The following is an 18727-nucleotide window of genomic DNA, read 5'->3' on the forward strand; positions in this document are numbered from 1 at the left end:
AATAACCCAGCTAGGAAAAGGTGTTTCTGCTGTATGTGGATGTGGAGAACTTCAGAAAATGTGCAAATGTTCAGTGAACATGAAGGGAAGTTTTGTAGCCTCGGGAACAAAAAGGACAAAAGGTAGAGGGGAGAGGACACATAAAGAAAATACTTAAGTTTTAATTGAATATCACAAGCAAAAGTATGTTTGAAATAATGTTTTATTTTGAAAAGCAAGGTTAAGATCTTTTCTCTCTGCCTCCAGAATGTAGGTTGAAAAAATTAGAGTAGAACTAAGTTATTTATAGCAATCTGCAAGATGCAAATAAGTCTTAGAACCGTCATAGCAGTGCATCTGTTATGTGCCTTGCACAGTGTTGGCACTAAGGATGACTTAGTGAACAAAACATTGATAATCCCTGCCCTCATGGAGCTCACAAGATAGTGAGGGGAAAGAATTAGAGCATGTATGAACAGTTAAGTATTTGAGAATATGAAGGGGCAAGTACAGAATGCCATGGGACCCTGTGGCAGGAACTTCTAATCCAGCCTGGGAGCAGAGGGTAAGGAAGGCTTCTTAGAAGTAATTTACTGAAGCCAGAAAAATTAATAAGAATTAGCCAAGGGAGTAGTTTTCACCATAGAGCCATCAGGATGAAGGAAGACCTGAAATCAAGAGAGAACATGGCCTATTTGAAAAAACAAAAACATTTAGTACTCCTGGAAGATTATATGAATAAGGGAAAAGGAAACTGTAGAAAAGTAAAGAATGAAGGACAACTTCAGGATAAGGAAAGAAAAAAAGATTTGAGGGCAGGGTGCATGGGAATATTTGTTTCTTAAAATAACATCGTAAATGGATTTTTTTCTTGGCGTTCAGTTGTATGAGTTTTAACACATGTGTAGGTTCATGTAACCACAAACAGAAACAGCAGTTCCATCCCCGCCACCCCCCCCCAAAAAAAAGTACACTGGCTCGTGCTGCCCCTTTGTAGTCCAGCCTCCTCCTTACCCCCGGTTCCTGGCAACCCTGGTCTGTTCCCTGACTCCATAGTTTGTCTTTTCCAAAATGTCTTATAAATGGAATCCTGCAGTATGTAACCTTTTGAGACTGGCTTCTTTTACTTGTAGTAATGCATTTGGGATTTATCCAAGGTACTGTGTAGTTCAGTAGTTCATGCTTTTATTGCTGAATTGTATTCAGTTATATGGATGTACCATGGTTTGTTTCTCCATTCACCCATTGAAGGACATCTGGGTTGTTTCCAGTATTTTTTGTTTTGTTTTGTTTTGTTATTAATAGGCCTACTGCAGACATTCATTTATAGGTTTTTGTGTGAATTTAAGTTCTCATTTCTGTAGGGTAAAAATCCCAAAGTGGGATTTCTGGGTCATATAACAAATGTATACTTAGCTTTATATGAAATTAGGGAATTGTTTTCTAGACTGACAACTGCTTTGCATCCCCACCAGCATCTGTGCAAGTTCCAGTTGTTTTACATCCTTTTAGCATGTGGTACTGTTTTGTTTTGTTTCTTTTTAAGGTTTTCTGATAGGTGTGTTTTATCTCATCGTGGTTTTACTTTGCATTTCCTTAATGACTAATGATGTTGGGTATCATATCTTTTCTTTGATGAATGTCTGTTCAGGTGTTTTTCCCATTATTTAATTTGTTCTGTTCTTTTTTTACTCTTGTCTTTTGAGAACTCTTTATATATTCTAGATACACTTTTTTTGTTGGATATGTGATTTGCAGATATTTTCCCCACTCTTTGTTTTGCCCTTTTGTTCTCTTAACAATGTCTGTCACAGAGCAAAAGAAAGTGATAGATTCTCATACCCCTTATTCAATCACTGGTGGAACAGACATTTTAAAAATCAGCATAATATAGATTTTAGCAACATAGCAAACTGTAGAATACTGTATCCAACAAATTTGGAGTACACATTATTTTTAAGTATGCAGAATATAATTTCTGTTCATGGTACATTTAAGCTAAAAACAATAACAAAATGATGACTTTAAAAATCCTCCAAGTATTTGGAAATTAAGAAATATACTTCTAAACAAGCCATGGGTACAAATACTATCATTATTTCTACCCAACAGCCTCTGTGCACTGCTCTCAGACTCCTAGAAAGAATAATAATTAGTTACCCCTAAGTTTGTGGTTAGGATCAATTGATAAAATAACGGATATCAAATTAATCTTGAAAATATAAAATAATTTGAACATATTAAATTAATACCAAGGAACATTGTGGGAGCTACATTTAAATATTTATAAAGAATTTCTGACCTCTGAAAATGGAAGAAGCACTATGTCAGGAGTAATTGTTGGCCTAAGTAACTTGTTAAATGAATGGCTTGAGGGCTCACTAAATTCCTATCATCTTTACTAGAAAATCAGTCAATATTTATTACACTGTGAGAGTGGAATAAAATAGCATAATAGAGCTATACGATATCTATACCGTAGATCTTCAAGTTTAATCTCTGTTTTATAAAGAAGTTAGCATGATATAAACTCTTTGTTTTCCTAAGAAACTGATTCCTGGTTATCTAGATGTAAATATAATCACAGAAGGCTTGGCCTTAGGTTTTTGGTTAGGTATAGGATGCTCTAAATTGACCCTAAAACAGTTCTACCCAAGTTTTGGGCTTAATTTTGAATATCTTATTTCCATAGGTGTTTGTAATAATGATGAAGATAATTCTACTGAAAAATAACTTTTGCCCTTCAAAGTTTCAAGAAAAGGAAAGCTTAATGATGCTATTTTGATTATTCATTTATTCATTCAGTGAACATTTTTTGAGCACCTTCTATGTTGCAAGTCCTGTTTATAGACACCATGGATACAGCAGTGAGTAGATAAAATCCTACCCTCATGAAGCTTGCATTCCAGTGGGCAAGACGGACGAGAAGCGAATAATTGAGTACCTTAGAGTACATAGTGTGTGATTCCATGAAAGTAAAGTTCAAGAATAGGCAAAATACCAGTCTATATCAGCAGAAGAAGTCAGAACAGCAGTTCCCTCTGCAGGGGTGTTACTAGCTGGGAGGCGCCTGAGGGAGCCTTTTGGGATTTGGAAAAATGTATATGTTGGTTTGTGGTGGTTACATGTAAGTGTATATACTCAAGTTATGCATGTTGTAAAATTTTGAGTTGTACACTTAAGATTTGTGCATTTTACTGTATATTCTACTCAGTTTTCTTATGATTAATTAAAAGGTAATGTATCAGATTGTGGTAGATGCTGTGGAGAAAAATTAAGGTGAGAAAGGGGAGTGAGACAGCCAAAAATGGGGTATCAGAGAAGGCCTTACTGAGAAGGTGAACAGACGTGGGGGCGTCCTGCAGATATCCGTGGGGAGAATGTTCTAAGCAGAAGAAACGGCAATAAAAGGCCATGAAATAGTGTGCTTTGCACCTCCAGGAACAGCAAAGAGACCAGTATGGCTGGTGCAGTGAGCTGGAGTGGAGTGTATTGACAAGGTCCAGGTGGACCAGGGCTTTATAAGAATTTTACAGACTTTGGCTTGTAATTATAAGCAAGGCCAGTTGAGGGTTTGAGGAGATAAAAGACATGGTGTGATTTACATTTTTTTAAAACGTTTTTTGGCCACGTCGTGTGTCTTGCGGGATCTTAGTTCCCTCACCAGGGATCGAACCTGGGCCCCTGCAGTGGAAGCGTGGAGTCCTAACCACTGGACCGCCAGGGAAGTTCCCCAATCTGCACGTATTTTGAATATGGAAGTGACAGCACTGACTGATGTATTGGCTCTAGGGTGTGAGAGAAAAAGGATTCAAGGAATGATTCTAACGTTTTTGGCCTGAACAACTAGAAAGATGGAGTAACTTCAGTAATTTGTAACAGTCAGAGAGAAGCAGATTTGAGAGGGTGGGTCAGGAGCTAGTCTTGGGACGTGCAATTTTAGAAGACTTCTATCAATCGAAATGAAAGAAGGCAGGCAATTCAGTATATGGAACTGGAGTTCAGAGGCGAGGTCTGGACTAGAGCCATACATTTGGGAATTGTCAGCTTACAGATAATATTTAAAGCCGTGACACGGGAGCACTGAAGGAACATAGCTAGTAGCAACTGAAGATTAGAGGTCCCCAGAGCTGGAACACTTCAAATTTTAAAGGTTAGATGAGGAAGAAATAGCCATTTAGATAGAAAGAACGCCTTTCAGAAAGAACGCCTTTCTTTCTGTCAGACACTTGTGTGTCTTTGAAGCCAAGTGAATCAGGTGTGGTCAACTATGTCAGATGAGAATTGGATTAGAAATGTGGAAGTTATTGTAATATTACCAGTATTGACTTTGTAATAGCAATTTTGGAGCTATAGTGATGGCCAAAGTCTGATTGATTAGAGAGTATTCAAGAAAGACTGTGAGAACAGTAATTTTGAGAGATTTTACTGTACAGGTTACAGATAATAATCACAGGAAACACCTTTATAGCATTTACTATGTGCCTGACAACGCTTCTTAGGGCTTATGTATATTAATCTCATTTAATCCTTAAAACAGCCCTGTGAAGTAAGAGTATTATCATCCTTACTTTCCAGATGAGGAAAATGAGACACAGAGAAGTTAACTAATATAATCATATGATATCTGTTTCTGTTTTAAGGTTCTTTGAAAACCTTGTTTTTAACCTGCATATATTTGAGGACTTTTGGACATATTTGTTCGAATAATCAAATAATTTAAAAATACAATCCTTTGAAACAGAGAAAAGAATCTCTTCTGTACAATAGAGCTATATATATGATTTCGTCTGTGTCACCCTAAAATATTCAGATCACACAGTGATTTTCCATATTCTGCTATGTGCTTTTACTCATAAGGACCTGTCTAGACATAGCATTTTTTTTTCTTTCCCCTTTTTGATTCTTTTGTATCTTTATGAAAGTATCAGTAGGTCATTACTTGTATTCACTTTCACTGAATAATTTGAGAGCACATACACTGTTAGACCTATATAAGGCACACAGAAATATTTTTTTAATTATTAATGAGTGTGTATTATGGCTAACTTTATACCTAACTGCATGAAAAATATACAAACATAATAATTTTAAACTAATGATATATATAGGGGAAAATCATAAAGCTAAAAGGTAAAAGTGAAAACAATTTCAACATATATTACAGAAAGTTTTTTAGTATTCGTATTTTATAAAGAGTTCCCACAGTAGAGCAATTTTTTAAAACGTGTAAGTAGAAATACAGGAGAAACAGAGGTGAGCATGTTGAAGTGTGACCCCTTAGGAGTGCAAATGTTAATATGACTATAATACTTGACCACTTCCATTTCTCCGACGCCACTCTTTTTTTTTTTTTTTAATTAATTAATTAATTTATTTATTTATTTTTGGCTGTGTTGGGTCTTCGTTTCTGTGCGAGGGCTTTCTCTAGTTGTGGCAAGCGGGGGCCACTCTTCATCGCGGTGCGCGGGCCTCTATTGCGGCCTCTCTTGTTGCGGAGCACAGGCTCCAGTCGCGCAGGCTCAGGAGTTGTGGCTCACGGGTCTAGTTGCTCCGCGGCACGTGGGATCTTCCCAGACCAGGGCTCGAACCTGTGTCCCCTGCATTGGCAGGCAGATTCTCAACCACTGCACCACCAGGGAAGCCCCGACGCCACTCTTTTTATAGAGGTGTTTCAAATAATGTGTTCAAAGATTTTTATTACAGCATTGTTTGTAATATTAAAAATTTAGAAATCTCTAAATGAATCAACAGAAATGGTTAAGAAATTGTGATAAATCCATATTTTGGAATAATATGCAGCAGTTAAAACTGATGAGTTAGAGGTATATATATTGATATGAAAAGATATCTACAAAATGCTAAGTGCAAAAGAAAAATAACGCAATAATATATCCCAGTTTTTGTTGATTAAAGAAATTGTGTGGTTATAAATACTACATATTTATATTTTGTATATGTAAACAAAGATCTAGAAGAATATACAGTGGTCCCCCCCTTATCCATGGTTTCTGTTTCTGCAGTTTCAGTTACCTGAGCTCAACTGGTCTGAAGATACTAAATGGAAAATTTTAGTGGCTTTGTGTTATTATTGTATTCTTACCATGTGACTGCAGAGAGACTCGAATGGTTAAGTGGTCCTAGCGACTTAGTGGAGAGTAGAACCGTGGTCTCCACCAGAAAGGAAGGGAGGGCACTGCAGGGCAGCGTGAATGGACAGTTGAGGCATGGGTAGAGAATATTAGAATATCTGTCCATAGTCCTCCTAAATCTCATCCTGTTTACATTGCTGTTTTTTAACATGTTGTAAGATAAAGCACATATACCCGTGTGTATATCGTAGTGAACATCTTTGTAAATACTACGCAGGTCAGCAGTAGGCTTTAGCCAGCCATTCCAGAAACGCTTTTTATACACTGTCCCAATCATAGCCCCTTCCTACATTGTTCTTCTGTGGTTTTATCACCCAGTGTGCCTTCCTGGATACTATAATTTGGTCTTGCTTTTTGTTTGTTTTAACTGAATAACTTTAAATGTCTTTTGATCCCTTCTTCCCTTACCGTTCCTTAGAATGTTCTTGTTAAAGAACTGCACCATTTCACCTGTAGTTTCACACAGTCTGGACTTTGCTGATTACATATTCATGGTACAATTCAGTACATTCTGCTGGGCTAATGAAGTTTTCACAGAGAAGGTGGACTTGATCTAGACTTTGGTTAGGTTTGATTTGATTCATCAGAGAGACATGAAGAAGAGGTGAGAACAGCATTAATTAAAACATGTAATTATGGGTACACAAAACACGTGGAATGGCCTGATGGGAAGCAGGTTTTTACTAATTATAAAGGGGGAAATGAAATGGGATGGGGTGGTCGTTTCAGTGCCAAGCTAAACAGCGGGAGGTATTTTCCTACAGATAATAGAGGTCCATTCATTCCACAAATGGGTAGGCCTTTCTACGTCTAAGAACCTGAAAGGGCGCAAAACAAAGGCCCTGCACTTTGCTACTTAGGTTCTAGTGAAGAAGAGAAAAAAGAAACAGATTAAACAAGTCAATGTATAGCGTTATATTAGGTAGTAATAAGTGATAAGAAAAGCATAAAATAAGGTGGTCAGCGTTCATTTTTCTGCACACTGGAATTAATAGCATTTGTATCCATAAAGGACATAATACTTATTTTCTTGCATTCTCTTGCCCAACTCTGGCAATACCTTGGGAACTGACACTTCAGTCTAGATAGCTATAATTTGAGAATTTGAATTCCTAGATATCCCTGCAGTGTTTTTTAATGTTTTTCTACCAGCACAGCAGCCTGACTGCTTTACGTATTTATTGAGTTTTGTATATCTCTTTAATGGCATTGGTTCTTCTCAAGTGCTTGGTGGTCCTTGGTTGTGTACTTCTTTTGTATTTGTGATTCTTAGTTCACTTGGTCACGCATGATGTTTGTCTTTACTGCAGCCTGTTTTAGGTGCTGGAGGAGGGAAGGAAGGAACTGCCAGGTAGAATGTGCCTATAGTTTGCTTTTTTCAGTTTTGGGTTCTCCATCCCTTCTGGGGATCACTCTATTCCTGTCCCCAGTATCCACACTTGCTGTTTTAGACAGGCTGCACACAATTCTGTGTCCTGTAGCTCAGTCTAGATTGTAGGGTTGATAGGAGCTAATTATCTTTCCTGCTCCCTACCTGATCATCCTGATGGTAATTTGAGGGTTCCCCTTGGGCTGTGGTTTTCTGGAATTATTTTCTCTCCATGAATCTGATCTTATCCACTTTGTCTTCACAGACTCCTCAAAATGTCTGGCCCACTGATTGCATACCTTTCAGTGTTACGGATTGTTTTCAAGTGTTAGGGGTTTTTCCTGTTTTCATGTATCTTCTCTGATGTTTTATGAGACCGAGAGCAGGAGGGGCAACCGGAGCATATATTAAGTCGCCGTCCTTGAGGCTGGGCCTGCCACCTTGATTCAGACTTCTGATTGATGTCCTCTGAACAGTGATCTAAGACTCTGATAATGGTGTGCAGTGGTGCTGGTTGTTGCAGAAGAAGAGGAGCAGCCAGACAAATTAACATGCACGGCTGTGTGTGGCCACTTACTACATGTTAGCTTACCTGACAGGCTAATTTAGTAGTATTTCATTTAATTAGACATTACTGAAACTACATTGTAAAGGTTGTTTTCCTAGGGAGACAATTACAGAATCTTGATTATATTTTCATCAATTAGTTCTATCTTCTGATCACATAAATGCTAGGGAGAAAAGCATTATTGCTATATTAGTTTGCCTGTAGTATGTTTCAAGTCAAGAAGCAGAGCTATTTCAAGACTGATTAGCAGCTGAGAAAAGTTTTAATTCCACTCATTCTCTTAATAGTGCAGGTCAGCTGTTCACGTTGGATCAGTCAGCATGAGAACTCACCCGTCAAAGCACAATTCAAATTTCCTTCTCAGGAGCCTTCCAAACTCTCCAACAATTGTCCCCACTCTATACTCCCATAATGTTTTTGTTGTATTATGTCTGTTATAGAACTTCTCATTATATTGGAAATATTATTTTATTACAGGTTGCCCTTCACCAAACTCTGAACTCCAGGTTTTATTCACTTTTGCAATCCTACCACCATATTTACACAGTAATTGGACCTTAATAGTTTTAGAAATGGAGAGATGGGTACTAACTTATCATTCTATAAGATGAGAAGGTCTTTGATTTTCTATATCAAAGAGTCAGTCCCATTTATAAACTGTGGGAAATCCTGAAATCATTTTTGCTTTAGATTAATAAATTTTAATAATGCAACATTTACGTTTGATTTGAAGTATGTCCTTTATTTTTATGATGTAACAGTTACCATATGGATTTGTAAATATTACTCAGTTAACTGTTGCCTTTGATGAAATGTCACACTGTGTAAAAAAACTAATCATATTTTTAAAATATATCTTTAACAGTTTATTTTAGATTTTCCATTTTCTTTTTTTTGTTTGTTTTTTGAAGGATCAAAGTAACAATGAAATTATGATTGGAGTGATGTCAGGAGGAATTCTGATTTATAAGAACAGAGTACGAATGAATACCTTTCCATGGTAAGAACTTCCATCAATACTTTTGCTTTTACCATTATATTACCAAATACAATTCATATTAAAGAAAGTGGTTGTTGAGCTATTTAATGTTGTCATACAACTTTGTCCACTTACTTGGAATCTACCAGAAGATACCAAAATAATTGAATTATTTGTTTCAAAAGTGTCTTAGTTTAAAGAAAATAACTACTTTGCGAATTTTTCTCTTAGACAATCTCTGAATCTGTACTGTAGTGTAATAGCTAATATTGTCATATTTACTCTGCGTCTCACACTGTGCCAGTTGTTTTGAATACAGTACTTCACTCAAATGCATTCAGTGGGTGCTAGTTTATTAGTTGGAACATGGGCATGGTTGCCGCAACAAAGGCCCCTTATTACAGTGGTTTAAATTGGTACTAGGGAAGTATGGTGGCTCCATGGGGCTTAAAGCTCATGTTTCTTTTGTGTTATTGCTCTGCTGTCCTTAGCATGTTGTCCTTGTCCTCACCGTCCAGTGACTCACTCACCGTCACTTCTGTATCCCAAAGTGAGGAAGAAGGAGAAGTAGCATCTGCCATTTCCCTTTAAGGGGATAGCGTGAAAATTGTAAAAATCATATTGATCACATATCCCTTGTGTGAATATCATATAAGTAACTCGGGTTTTTAAAAATAAACACAATGATTTTCTCTAGGGGAAGAAACAAATACAAAGGAAGTATATTGTATCAATCTGTTTCTCTTTATATCTCCTAAAAGAATTGGTCCAGGTTTTTCAATATCTCTGATTATTATTTAATAGGTTTTTGTAATTAGTCACTTATATAACGCTAATAGAAATATGATAACTGACAGAAGCTATTATTTTAGAAAATTGCCACAATTACGTTGAGAAAATAAACATAAATTTCCCCAATAGGTCACTATCTAGGAAAACATGAAATACAAAATATAAAACTGATGAAATGAACTTCATCAAAATTAGATATTTTTGCTCTCCAGAAGACACTGTAAAGAAAATGAAAAGGCAAAAAAGTCTTTTATAAAATACATATTTGATAAAGGACTTACCAAAAAAATGTAAAGGACTCTTATAGCTCAGTAATAAGACAACTTGATTAAAAAGAATAGGCAAAATATGTGAATAGATACTTCCACCAAAGGAGATATACAGATGGCAAGTAAGTACACAAAAAGATGCTCAGTCATTGGTGAAACACAGATTAAAACTGCAGTGAACTATTACTGTTCACCCACTACAATAGTTCCAATTAAAAAGAATGATAATACCAAGTAATGGCAAGGAAGCAGAGCACCTAGAAATCTCATATATTGCTGGTGGGAATGCAAACTAGTAGACCAACTTTGGAAAACAGTTTGGTATTTCTTCAAGGTTAAACATAGATTGACCATATAATCTGGCAATTCTATTCCTAGATATTTACCCAAGAGAAATGAAAATACAAGTTTGTATAAAGATTTGCACACTGTTTTCATAGCTGTATTATTCATAACAGCACAAAACAGAATTCCAGGTGTCCATCAGTTGGTGAAAGGACAAGCAAATTACACTTGCAATGGAATACTGTTTAGCAGTGAAAGAAATGAACTGTTTTACACACTAAACAATATGGGTGACCCTCCCCTCAAAACACTATGCTAAGTGTAAGAAGCCTGACACAAAAGATGGCGTACTCTTTGTTTCTATTTATATGAAATTCTAGAGAACACACAGTATAAAGACAGCAGACCCTTGGTTGCCATTGGAACATTTTCAGGTGATGGAAATTGTTACATGGTGGTTTGGGTGGGTGGTAGTTACACAGCTGAATGCATTTGTCAAAACTCATTGATTTATTTGCCTAAAATTGGGATATTTCATTTTACATATAAATTATACCTCTGTAAAGCTCATAAAAGAAAATCAAAGGTCATTTAGTGTTTCATCTCACATCTTTTAAGTTCTTCCTATATAATTCAAATTGTGTTATGTTCAGAGGAGAATACAAAACAGTTCAAGACATGGTCCTTGCCTAAAAGTGGGCACATAAAAATTAATTACAAAACATAATAAGGCAATTTGTAAATTAAATGCTTCAGAAAAGATAGTTATAATTGTTGACTTTCATAATGGTAGATGTGCATCTTCAATTTTAATACTTTTCTGATTTTACTAAAGACAGTTAAAAATACTTTTTATTAATTTTACATTTTCTATAAATGTCAAAATCAGAAATAAATTCTTTTCAGGTGATGTGGTTAAAATGATAATCTAAATTTTTCTGTATTTTCAAAATTATACAATAAGGATTCTAGAAGAGTTTTTGACAAATTACTTTGGAAACACCAAGGATATAATTTCACTAGGGAAAATTGTAATGGCCGTGTGGTATTTGAGATGGTTTTTAAAGGATGAATAGAAATTTCTTCAGTGAGGAGGAAGTATGGAAGAGGTATGTGTGTATAGAGGGTTCAGTCAGGGAATTCGGGGTAAAGGTACCAAACATTTGCAGGCGCCTAACAGTAAGAAAGGACGTGGCAAGTTGAGGAGATGATGGGATATTTGGTTTGATTTTTTTTTTTCAGTTGTCTTCACTGAGGACAGAAGCAAGGGCATAAGAATTTAAGATACTGTTGCTTAGGAGAGAAATTAGATTCAGATTGTGAAGGATCTTATATATTCCATATGCTGAGGAGTTGGTGTATTATTTTATTATTAAATATTCTTGAAGGTAGTTTCATGTTGAGAAATAGAACTCATGTTTATAAGTCTTTATCACACAAGTTAGGTTAAAAAAAAGAATGTGAGCATTTAAGATATTGATTGGAAAATACTATATAGTATTCCTTTAAATTTTTATTTTCAAGAATTAAACTAAATAGATGGGATTTAAAGTTGTTGAAGCTACTAGATGTACATCATCCTGGAACATAAGGATTTCTTCTGATCCTAACTACTCATAGCAGTACATACTACAACATTAGGAGTACATTTATACGTATACCACAAATTGCCATGATTAAAGGTCCAATATCAATTGATTTCCAAGGAAAATCAATCATTAAGTTCTGTGAAAATCATCAAATACATGGTTTACTTTTAGTTCTTAAAGTATGGATCTATTTTCGCAAAAGCAACATACTTATTAATACTACATGTAAATAAGGGACCATTTCAGCCTCATCATCTTTATTCAAATTAGTGTTCGTAGAATTGCCGTTGCCCTTAAATTGATATTTTAGCAAAGTATTGTGTAAGTCTCCTTGAGGAAATCATAAAAATCACTTGATAAAAACTGATTATGATTACAGCTCGGAATTACCAAATTTCTACATGAATAAGGAGTTTTGAGTAAAGGTGGACGTTTTAGAGCTGATAGTTTTATAAGATTAATAAGGTAGGAAAAAAAATCACTCATGGATTTTAATGCATTTTATCTGTACCTTATAACCCTGCAACTTGGATGTTGTTAGCATTGTTTTTATGGATAAGGACTGGGAAATGCCAGAGAAGCTGACTGGGCCAGTGTTAACAAGTATGATGAGTATGAAGCAGAGCTTTAAATAAACCTGCGTCTTTCCGTTTCTGAAACACTTGCTTCTCACTTACCTCTTCTCTCAAAATTAGAGCTATGTGTAGAAAAAGTAATGTTCCATGTAATAAATATATTCCCTCATTTCTTTCCACATATGGTTATCCCTAAATTATCCAGTTCAAGTTCATACTTTTAAAATGTTGAACACTGAATTGGGCGTTACTTGGATTCTGTAATTAGACTTCACTAAAATTAATGCTCATCAAAAAACATCATTAGTAAAATGAAAAGGGAAGGAGAGAGTTCTGGTTCCCAGTCCAGCAGGTAAAGACTTTGGAAGTAGTCACCCCTGTCCTCACAAGAAAAAAAAAAAAACTGAAAAAACTCAAAATCAACAACTCTTTTTAGATCCCTCAGAGAATTGAGGACACAGGGCATACTGCAGCTCTGAAAACTGGAGAGACAGATGAATACAAGGAATGACAACTTACCAGGACTGGAAACCACCTCTGTAGCCGCCCCTGGTAGGAGTACGTACAGGGTGATTGACAAATTGCTGGAGACGGAGCAGAGACTAGCTTGGACTAACTTACTTAGGAAGGACCCCTCGTTCTCATGAGTTTTACTACCAGGCACCCCACCAGGATCTCAGGGCGAAGATTGGAGAAAAATCCACTTGCGCTCGAAGGGCAGGGGATGGGAGTTGAGCAGGAAAGTAACCATTTTGAAATATGCTCAGAGCTTTCTGCTCTCCTTAACCAAGATCTGCCCTCAAGGAAATCTATTTTACCAGTACTTAACCAACATGGGTTTTACCAGAGCCTAACCAAGGTGGAGGAAGGGAAGTACCCATTTCCAGCCCTCTCTGTACTTCCTGTTTCAGCTAGGGAGGGGTGAGCTGAGGGGCACTGAAGGGTGCAGCCAAGGGGCCCAGACCACTAAACCTGAGGCCTAATCACAGGACTGAAGATGGGTTCCTCCCCAGCCCCAGACTTAACTGACACATCACCGGGGCTCCTGTATAATAACAAAGCGTCACAACTTAAGTCACTGCAAAGCTCAGGCTAATTAAGAAGGACTGTCTTGGGAAACCGAAAGACAACCGGAGGGACAGAAACCAGGATAGTAGAGCAAATAGCCTCAAGTGCCTGCCTCAGAGACTGTTCCTTTGCAACAGTCACAATTTGATTGAATTCGTTCCTGAAGGAATTCATGGCCCAGGGCGCTGCTGAAAATAATAGAGCAGTGTGTTGGCAATTAGAGGAGTTCTCAGCTGGGTGTGATTTTTGAGAGAATGGGATGACTAGTATCCCTGGTCATCTCAGCATTCCTGTGGGCACACCCAGAGCTGTGCTTTCCTGAAGAGCAGCAGCAGAAGCGTAAACTGGAGGTTGAGGGTGAAGATAGAGTCCGTGCAAGTAAACTACCGAATAACAGGAAGCTGGGAAGATGGGAAACACATACTTACGCTCACTACGATGCAATATGTAAAACATCTGGGTGCCAGCGAAATATTACAGGACACACAGATAAAGGAAAGTATGCCCCATGCACCTGATAAAAGACAAGCAACAGTTTTAAGTATACATGTGCATAATAACACAGTTTAAAAATACATGAAGCAAAAATTAAGGAAAAATAGACAATTCTACAATCGTAGTTGGAGATTTGAGCATATCCCTCTCAGAGCTCAATACAAAAACTAGACAATAAAAAATCAGTTGAAATAGATTCAGGCAGTATCAAATCTCTTGGCTTAATTGATAAACAATACTGAAACTGTGCGACTCAGATTGCACTTGAACCCATGGGCGGGGACTCAAAACCAGCCAGAACCCACTGTCTTTTAATTGAGATCACACACCTTGTCTCAGGACCTAATGAAGCTCAGGGTCTTGATGTCTCATAGCAGAAAGAATTCAGTGAGAGGCAAAGTGATGGGTAAGAAGTGGATTTATTTAGAGAGAAACACACTCCACAGACAGAGGGTGGGCCATCTCAGAAGGCAAGAGGCCCCAAAATATGGCGTGGTTAGTTTTTATGGGCTGTGTAATTTCATAGGCTAATGAGTGGGGATTATTCCAGCTATTTTGGGGGAAGGGGCAGAGATTTCCAGGAATTGGGCCACCACCCACTTTTGGCCATTTATGGTTGGCCTCAGAACTGTCATGGAGCCGGTAGGAGTGTCATTTAGCTAATGCATTACAATGAGCATATAATGAGGCTCAAGGTCTACTGGAAGTCGAATCTTCCGCCATCTTGGATCTAGTTGGTTCTTACCAGTTTCTGTCATATCCTATGGCTCTGTCATTCTTTCAAAGGTTGTGCCCTGCTCCCCTTCCCTCCTGTTTCATTACTATGCCTAGTAACAGCAAAATACACATTCCTTTCAAGGGTACATGGTTTGTTTACTAGGAGAGAAAATATGTTGAGCCATAAAACAAGCTTCAATAAATTTTTTTATTGTGTTATAATTAATATAACATTATATTAGTTTCAGGTGTACAGCATAGTGATTAACTATTTCTATACCTTATGAAACAATCAACACAGTAAGTCCCGTTATCATCTGTCACCATATAAAATTATTATAGTATTATTGACTATATTCCCTCTATATACATTACTTCCCCATGACTTCTTTTATAGCTGGAAGTTTGTGTTCTTAATCCATCTCACATTTTTGTCTTTACCTGCACCCTTTTCTCCCCTCTGGCAACCACTTGTTTGTTCTCTGTGTCTGTGAGTCTCTTTTTGTTTTTTTAGATTCCACGTATAAATGAAATCATAAGGTATTTGTTTTTCTCTTTCTAGTTATTTCACTTTCATAATACCCTCCAGGTCCATCCATGTTGCCATAGTTGGCAAGATTTTATTCTTTTTTTATGGCTGAGTAATATTCATACACACACACATATACAAACACATCACATCTTCTTCATCCATTCATTATCGATGGACACTTAGGTTGTTTCCATATCTTGGCTGTTATAAATAGTGCTGCAATGAACACAGGGGTGCATAAATCTTTTTGATTTAGTGTTTTCATTTTCTTTGGATACATACCCAGAGGTGGAACTGCTGGATCATATGGTTGTTCTATTTTTAGATTTTTGAGGCCCCTCCATACTGTCTTCCATGGTGGCTGCACATATTTACATTCCCACCAACAGTGCACAAAGATTCCCTTTTCTCCACATCCTCGTCAACACTTGTTGCTTCTTGTCTTTTTGATGATAGCCGTTCTGACAGGTGTGAGGTGGTATCTCATTGTAGTTTTGATTTGCATTTCTCTGATAATTAATGATGTTGAACACCTTTTAATGTCCCTGTTGGCCATGTGTATGTCTTTGTAAAAAATGTCTATTCAGGTCTTCTGCCCATTTTTTAATCAAATTTGTTTTTTGATACTGAGTTGTATAAAAAAGTTCTTTATATACTTGGATATCAACCCCTTATTGGATATATCATTTGCAAGTATCTTCTCGCATTTGGTAGGCTACCTTTCTGTTTTGCTGGTTTGCTTCACTGTGCAGAATCTTCTAATTTGATGTAGTCCCATTGTTTATTTTTGCTTTTGCTGCCCTTACCTGAAGAGACATATCCAAAAAATAGTGCTAAGACTAGTGTCAAAGAGGTTACTGTCTGTGTTTTCTTCTTGGAGTTTTATGATTTCAGGTATTACATTTAAGTCTTTAATCCATTTTGAATTTATTTTTGTATATGGTGTGAGAAAGTGGTCCAGTTTTCATTTTTCTGCATGTAGCATCCAGTTTTCCCAACACCATTTATTGAAGAGACTGTCTTTTCTCCATTGTATATTCTTGTCTTCTTGTCATAGATTAATTGACCATGTGAGCATAGGTTTATTTCTGGGCTCTCTATTCTCTTCCACTGATCTGTGTGTCTGTTTCTATGCCAGTACCAGACTGTTTTGGTTACTGTAGCTTTGTACTATAGTCTGATGTCAGGGAGCATGATTCCTCCAGCTCTGTTATTTCTCAAGATTGTTTGATTATTCGGGGTCTTTTGTGTTTCCAAACAAATTTTTTTTTTAACTTTTCATTTTATTTTGGAGTATAGGTGATTAGCAATGTTGTGATAGTTTCAGCTGTACAGAAGAGTGATTCAGTTATACATATATATGTATCTATTCCATGCAAATTTTGAAATTATTTGTTCTAGTTCTGTGAAAAATGCCATTGGTATTTTGATAGGGATTGCATTAAATATATAGATTGCCTTGGGTAGTATGGCCGTTTTAACAATATTAATTCTTCCAACCCAAGAATACAGTGTATCTTTGCATCTGTTTGTGTCCTCTTCAGTTTCTTTCATCAGTGTCTTACAGTTTTCCAGGTTTTACATCCTTATGTAGGTTTATTCCCAGGTATTTTATTCTTTTTAATGTGATGGTCAATGGGATTGTTTCCTTAATTTCTCTTTCTGATAGTTCGTTGTTAGTGTATAGAAGTGGAACAGATTTCTGCATATTAATTTTGTATTTTGGGGTCCTTTTTTATGATTTTCATTTCTGTGTTTATGTTGCCCATCTGTTCTTTTTTCTTGCTTTCTACTTTATCCTTTGGAGCTCTTAGCCTGTTAAGCATAGTTGTTTTAAACTCCCAGTCTGATAAGTCCCACATTCCTCTCATATCTGGTTCTGATGCTTACTCTGTCTTTACATTGTGTTTTTTGCCTTTTGGTATGCCTTGTAATCTTTTCTTGATGGGCAGATACGATACCCTGGTAACAGGAACGCTGTAAATAGGCTCTTAGTAATGTGGTGGTGAGGTGTCGACGGAGGGGGGTTTTCTGTAGTCCTGTGATTAGCTCTCAGTGTTTTAATGAGCCCAGGCCTCTAGACTGAGCTTCACAGTGTTTCTCATTTTTTTCCTCTCCCCTTGGGTGGGACAGGATGGCTAGAGTGGGCTGGACTTGGGTATTTTCCTTCCCCAGGTCAGGCTCTGGTTAACGAGTTTCCCCTAAAGGTAGGCCTTGTTAAGAGCAGAGTGCTCTGGCCTAGTTCACATGGTTTCTTTCCCTTTCCCTGTCAGAAATCGGAGGGTACTTTACTTTGGTATTTACTGTCAAAGTCTATTTGAGCTTCTAGAGCTAAATCTCACAATACCGTGAGGGCCGCCCTATGACTGGGGCCTCTTGGGGTTTTTAACTCTCGGGGTTGACCACGCTGAGCCTTCAACAACTCATAAAATACAGTTCAGGTTTTCCTGCCCTGGCACTGCTTCCTCTGGCAGTTTCTGCTCCTGACTCTTCTCTGGGAAGCTCTGATTCCCTGTACTCAGCTGTTGGTCTCTCAAATCTTGGGGGTAGCAGTTTGCCCTGTGCTCTTCCCTTCCTTGTGTATTTAAGAAGAGTTGTGGATTTTTCAATCTGTTGAGCTTTTTACTTGTTGCCAGGATGGAGTGGTGATTTCCAAGCTCTTAACGTGCAGAAAACTACTTGCAGTTTTAAAGAGTAAATAACTATATTATTGGTATTCTTAAAATTTTAACTTGTGATATGTGTTTTTATGTATTTCTTTAGATACAAAATTGGGAAATGTATAGTTTACAGCAAATGTTCTGATAAAACTAAGCTCAGTTGAGCATATAAATTCTAATTATTTTTTCACGAAGCACCAAAAACTTTAGATTCTTTATGTACTTTATATATGTATATATAATTAAATATTTAGACATTACTAAACATACAGTTAAAAGATTATTTTTTAATTTTTTTGATTAATATTTTTATCTTTGTTCAATATTTTAAATACTCCAATTCATTCTCTTTTTATCCAGGTTGAAGATTGTAAAAATTTCTTTTAAGTGCAAACAGTTTTTTATTCAACTGAGAAAAGAATTGGTGAGTTGATCTTATTAACATAAATTAAGTCCTTTAAGAAATAAGTCGTCATTCATTACAGAACTTTTAGTGCAAGTAAACATGTTATTAATACTGTTAATAACTGCCTACTCAGTTAATTAATTCATGTTTTATGGCAAAGTATTTCCCTAGTGTTTCTGTGGTTCTGATCAGAAGTTATTCTAGATATCTGTTCTGCTATCTCTTGAACTTAGAAACTGATCTCAATTGTGATGTTCATTGTCGTCCCCAGGGTCCATTCATGAGGTCAGTA

General features: G+C 36.8%; 1 protein-coding gene across 5 annotated transcripts in view; it reads left to right on the forward strand.

Moving 5' to 3' along the window:
- PTPN4 (protein tyrosine phosphatase non-receptor type 4) overlaps window positions 1–18727 on the forward strand; it is a 172917-nt gene that overhangs the window by 86653 nt on the left and 67537 nt on the right. For all 5 annotated transcript variants that reach the window (XR_005020639.1, XM_036858281.1, XM_036858284.1 and 2 more), the window contains exons 10-11: window positions 8980–9068; window positions 18390–18453. Coding sequence is in view for 4 of the 5 variants with exons in the window: in XM_036858281.1 (XP_036714176.1) it covers window positions 8980–9068; window positions 18390–18453 (153 nt within the window). In the remaining variant the exon portion in view is untranslated. The remainder of the gene's footprint in view (window positions 1–8979; window positions 9069–18389; window positions 18454–18727) is intronic.

Source organism: Balaenoptera musculus, chromosome 7 (assembly GCF_009873245.2).
Source record: "Balaenoptera musculus isolate JJ_BM4_2016_0621 chromosome 7, mBalMus1.pri.v3, whole genome shotgun sequence".
NCBI classification, from domain to species: Eukaryota; Metazoa; Chordata; class Mammalia; order Artiodactyla; family Balaenopteridae; genus Balaenoptera; species Balaenoptera musculus.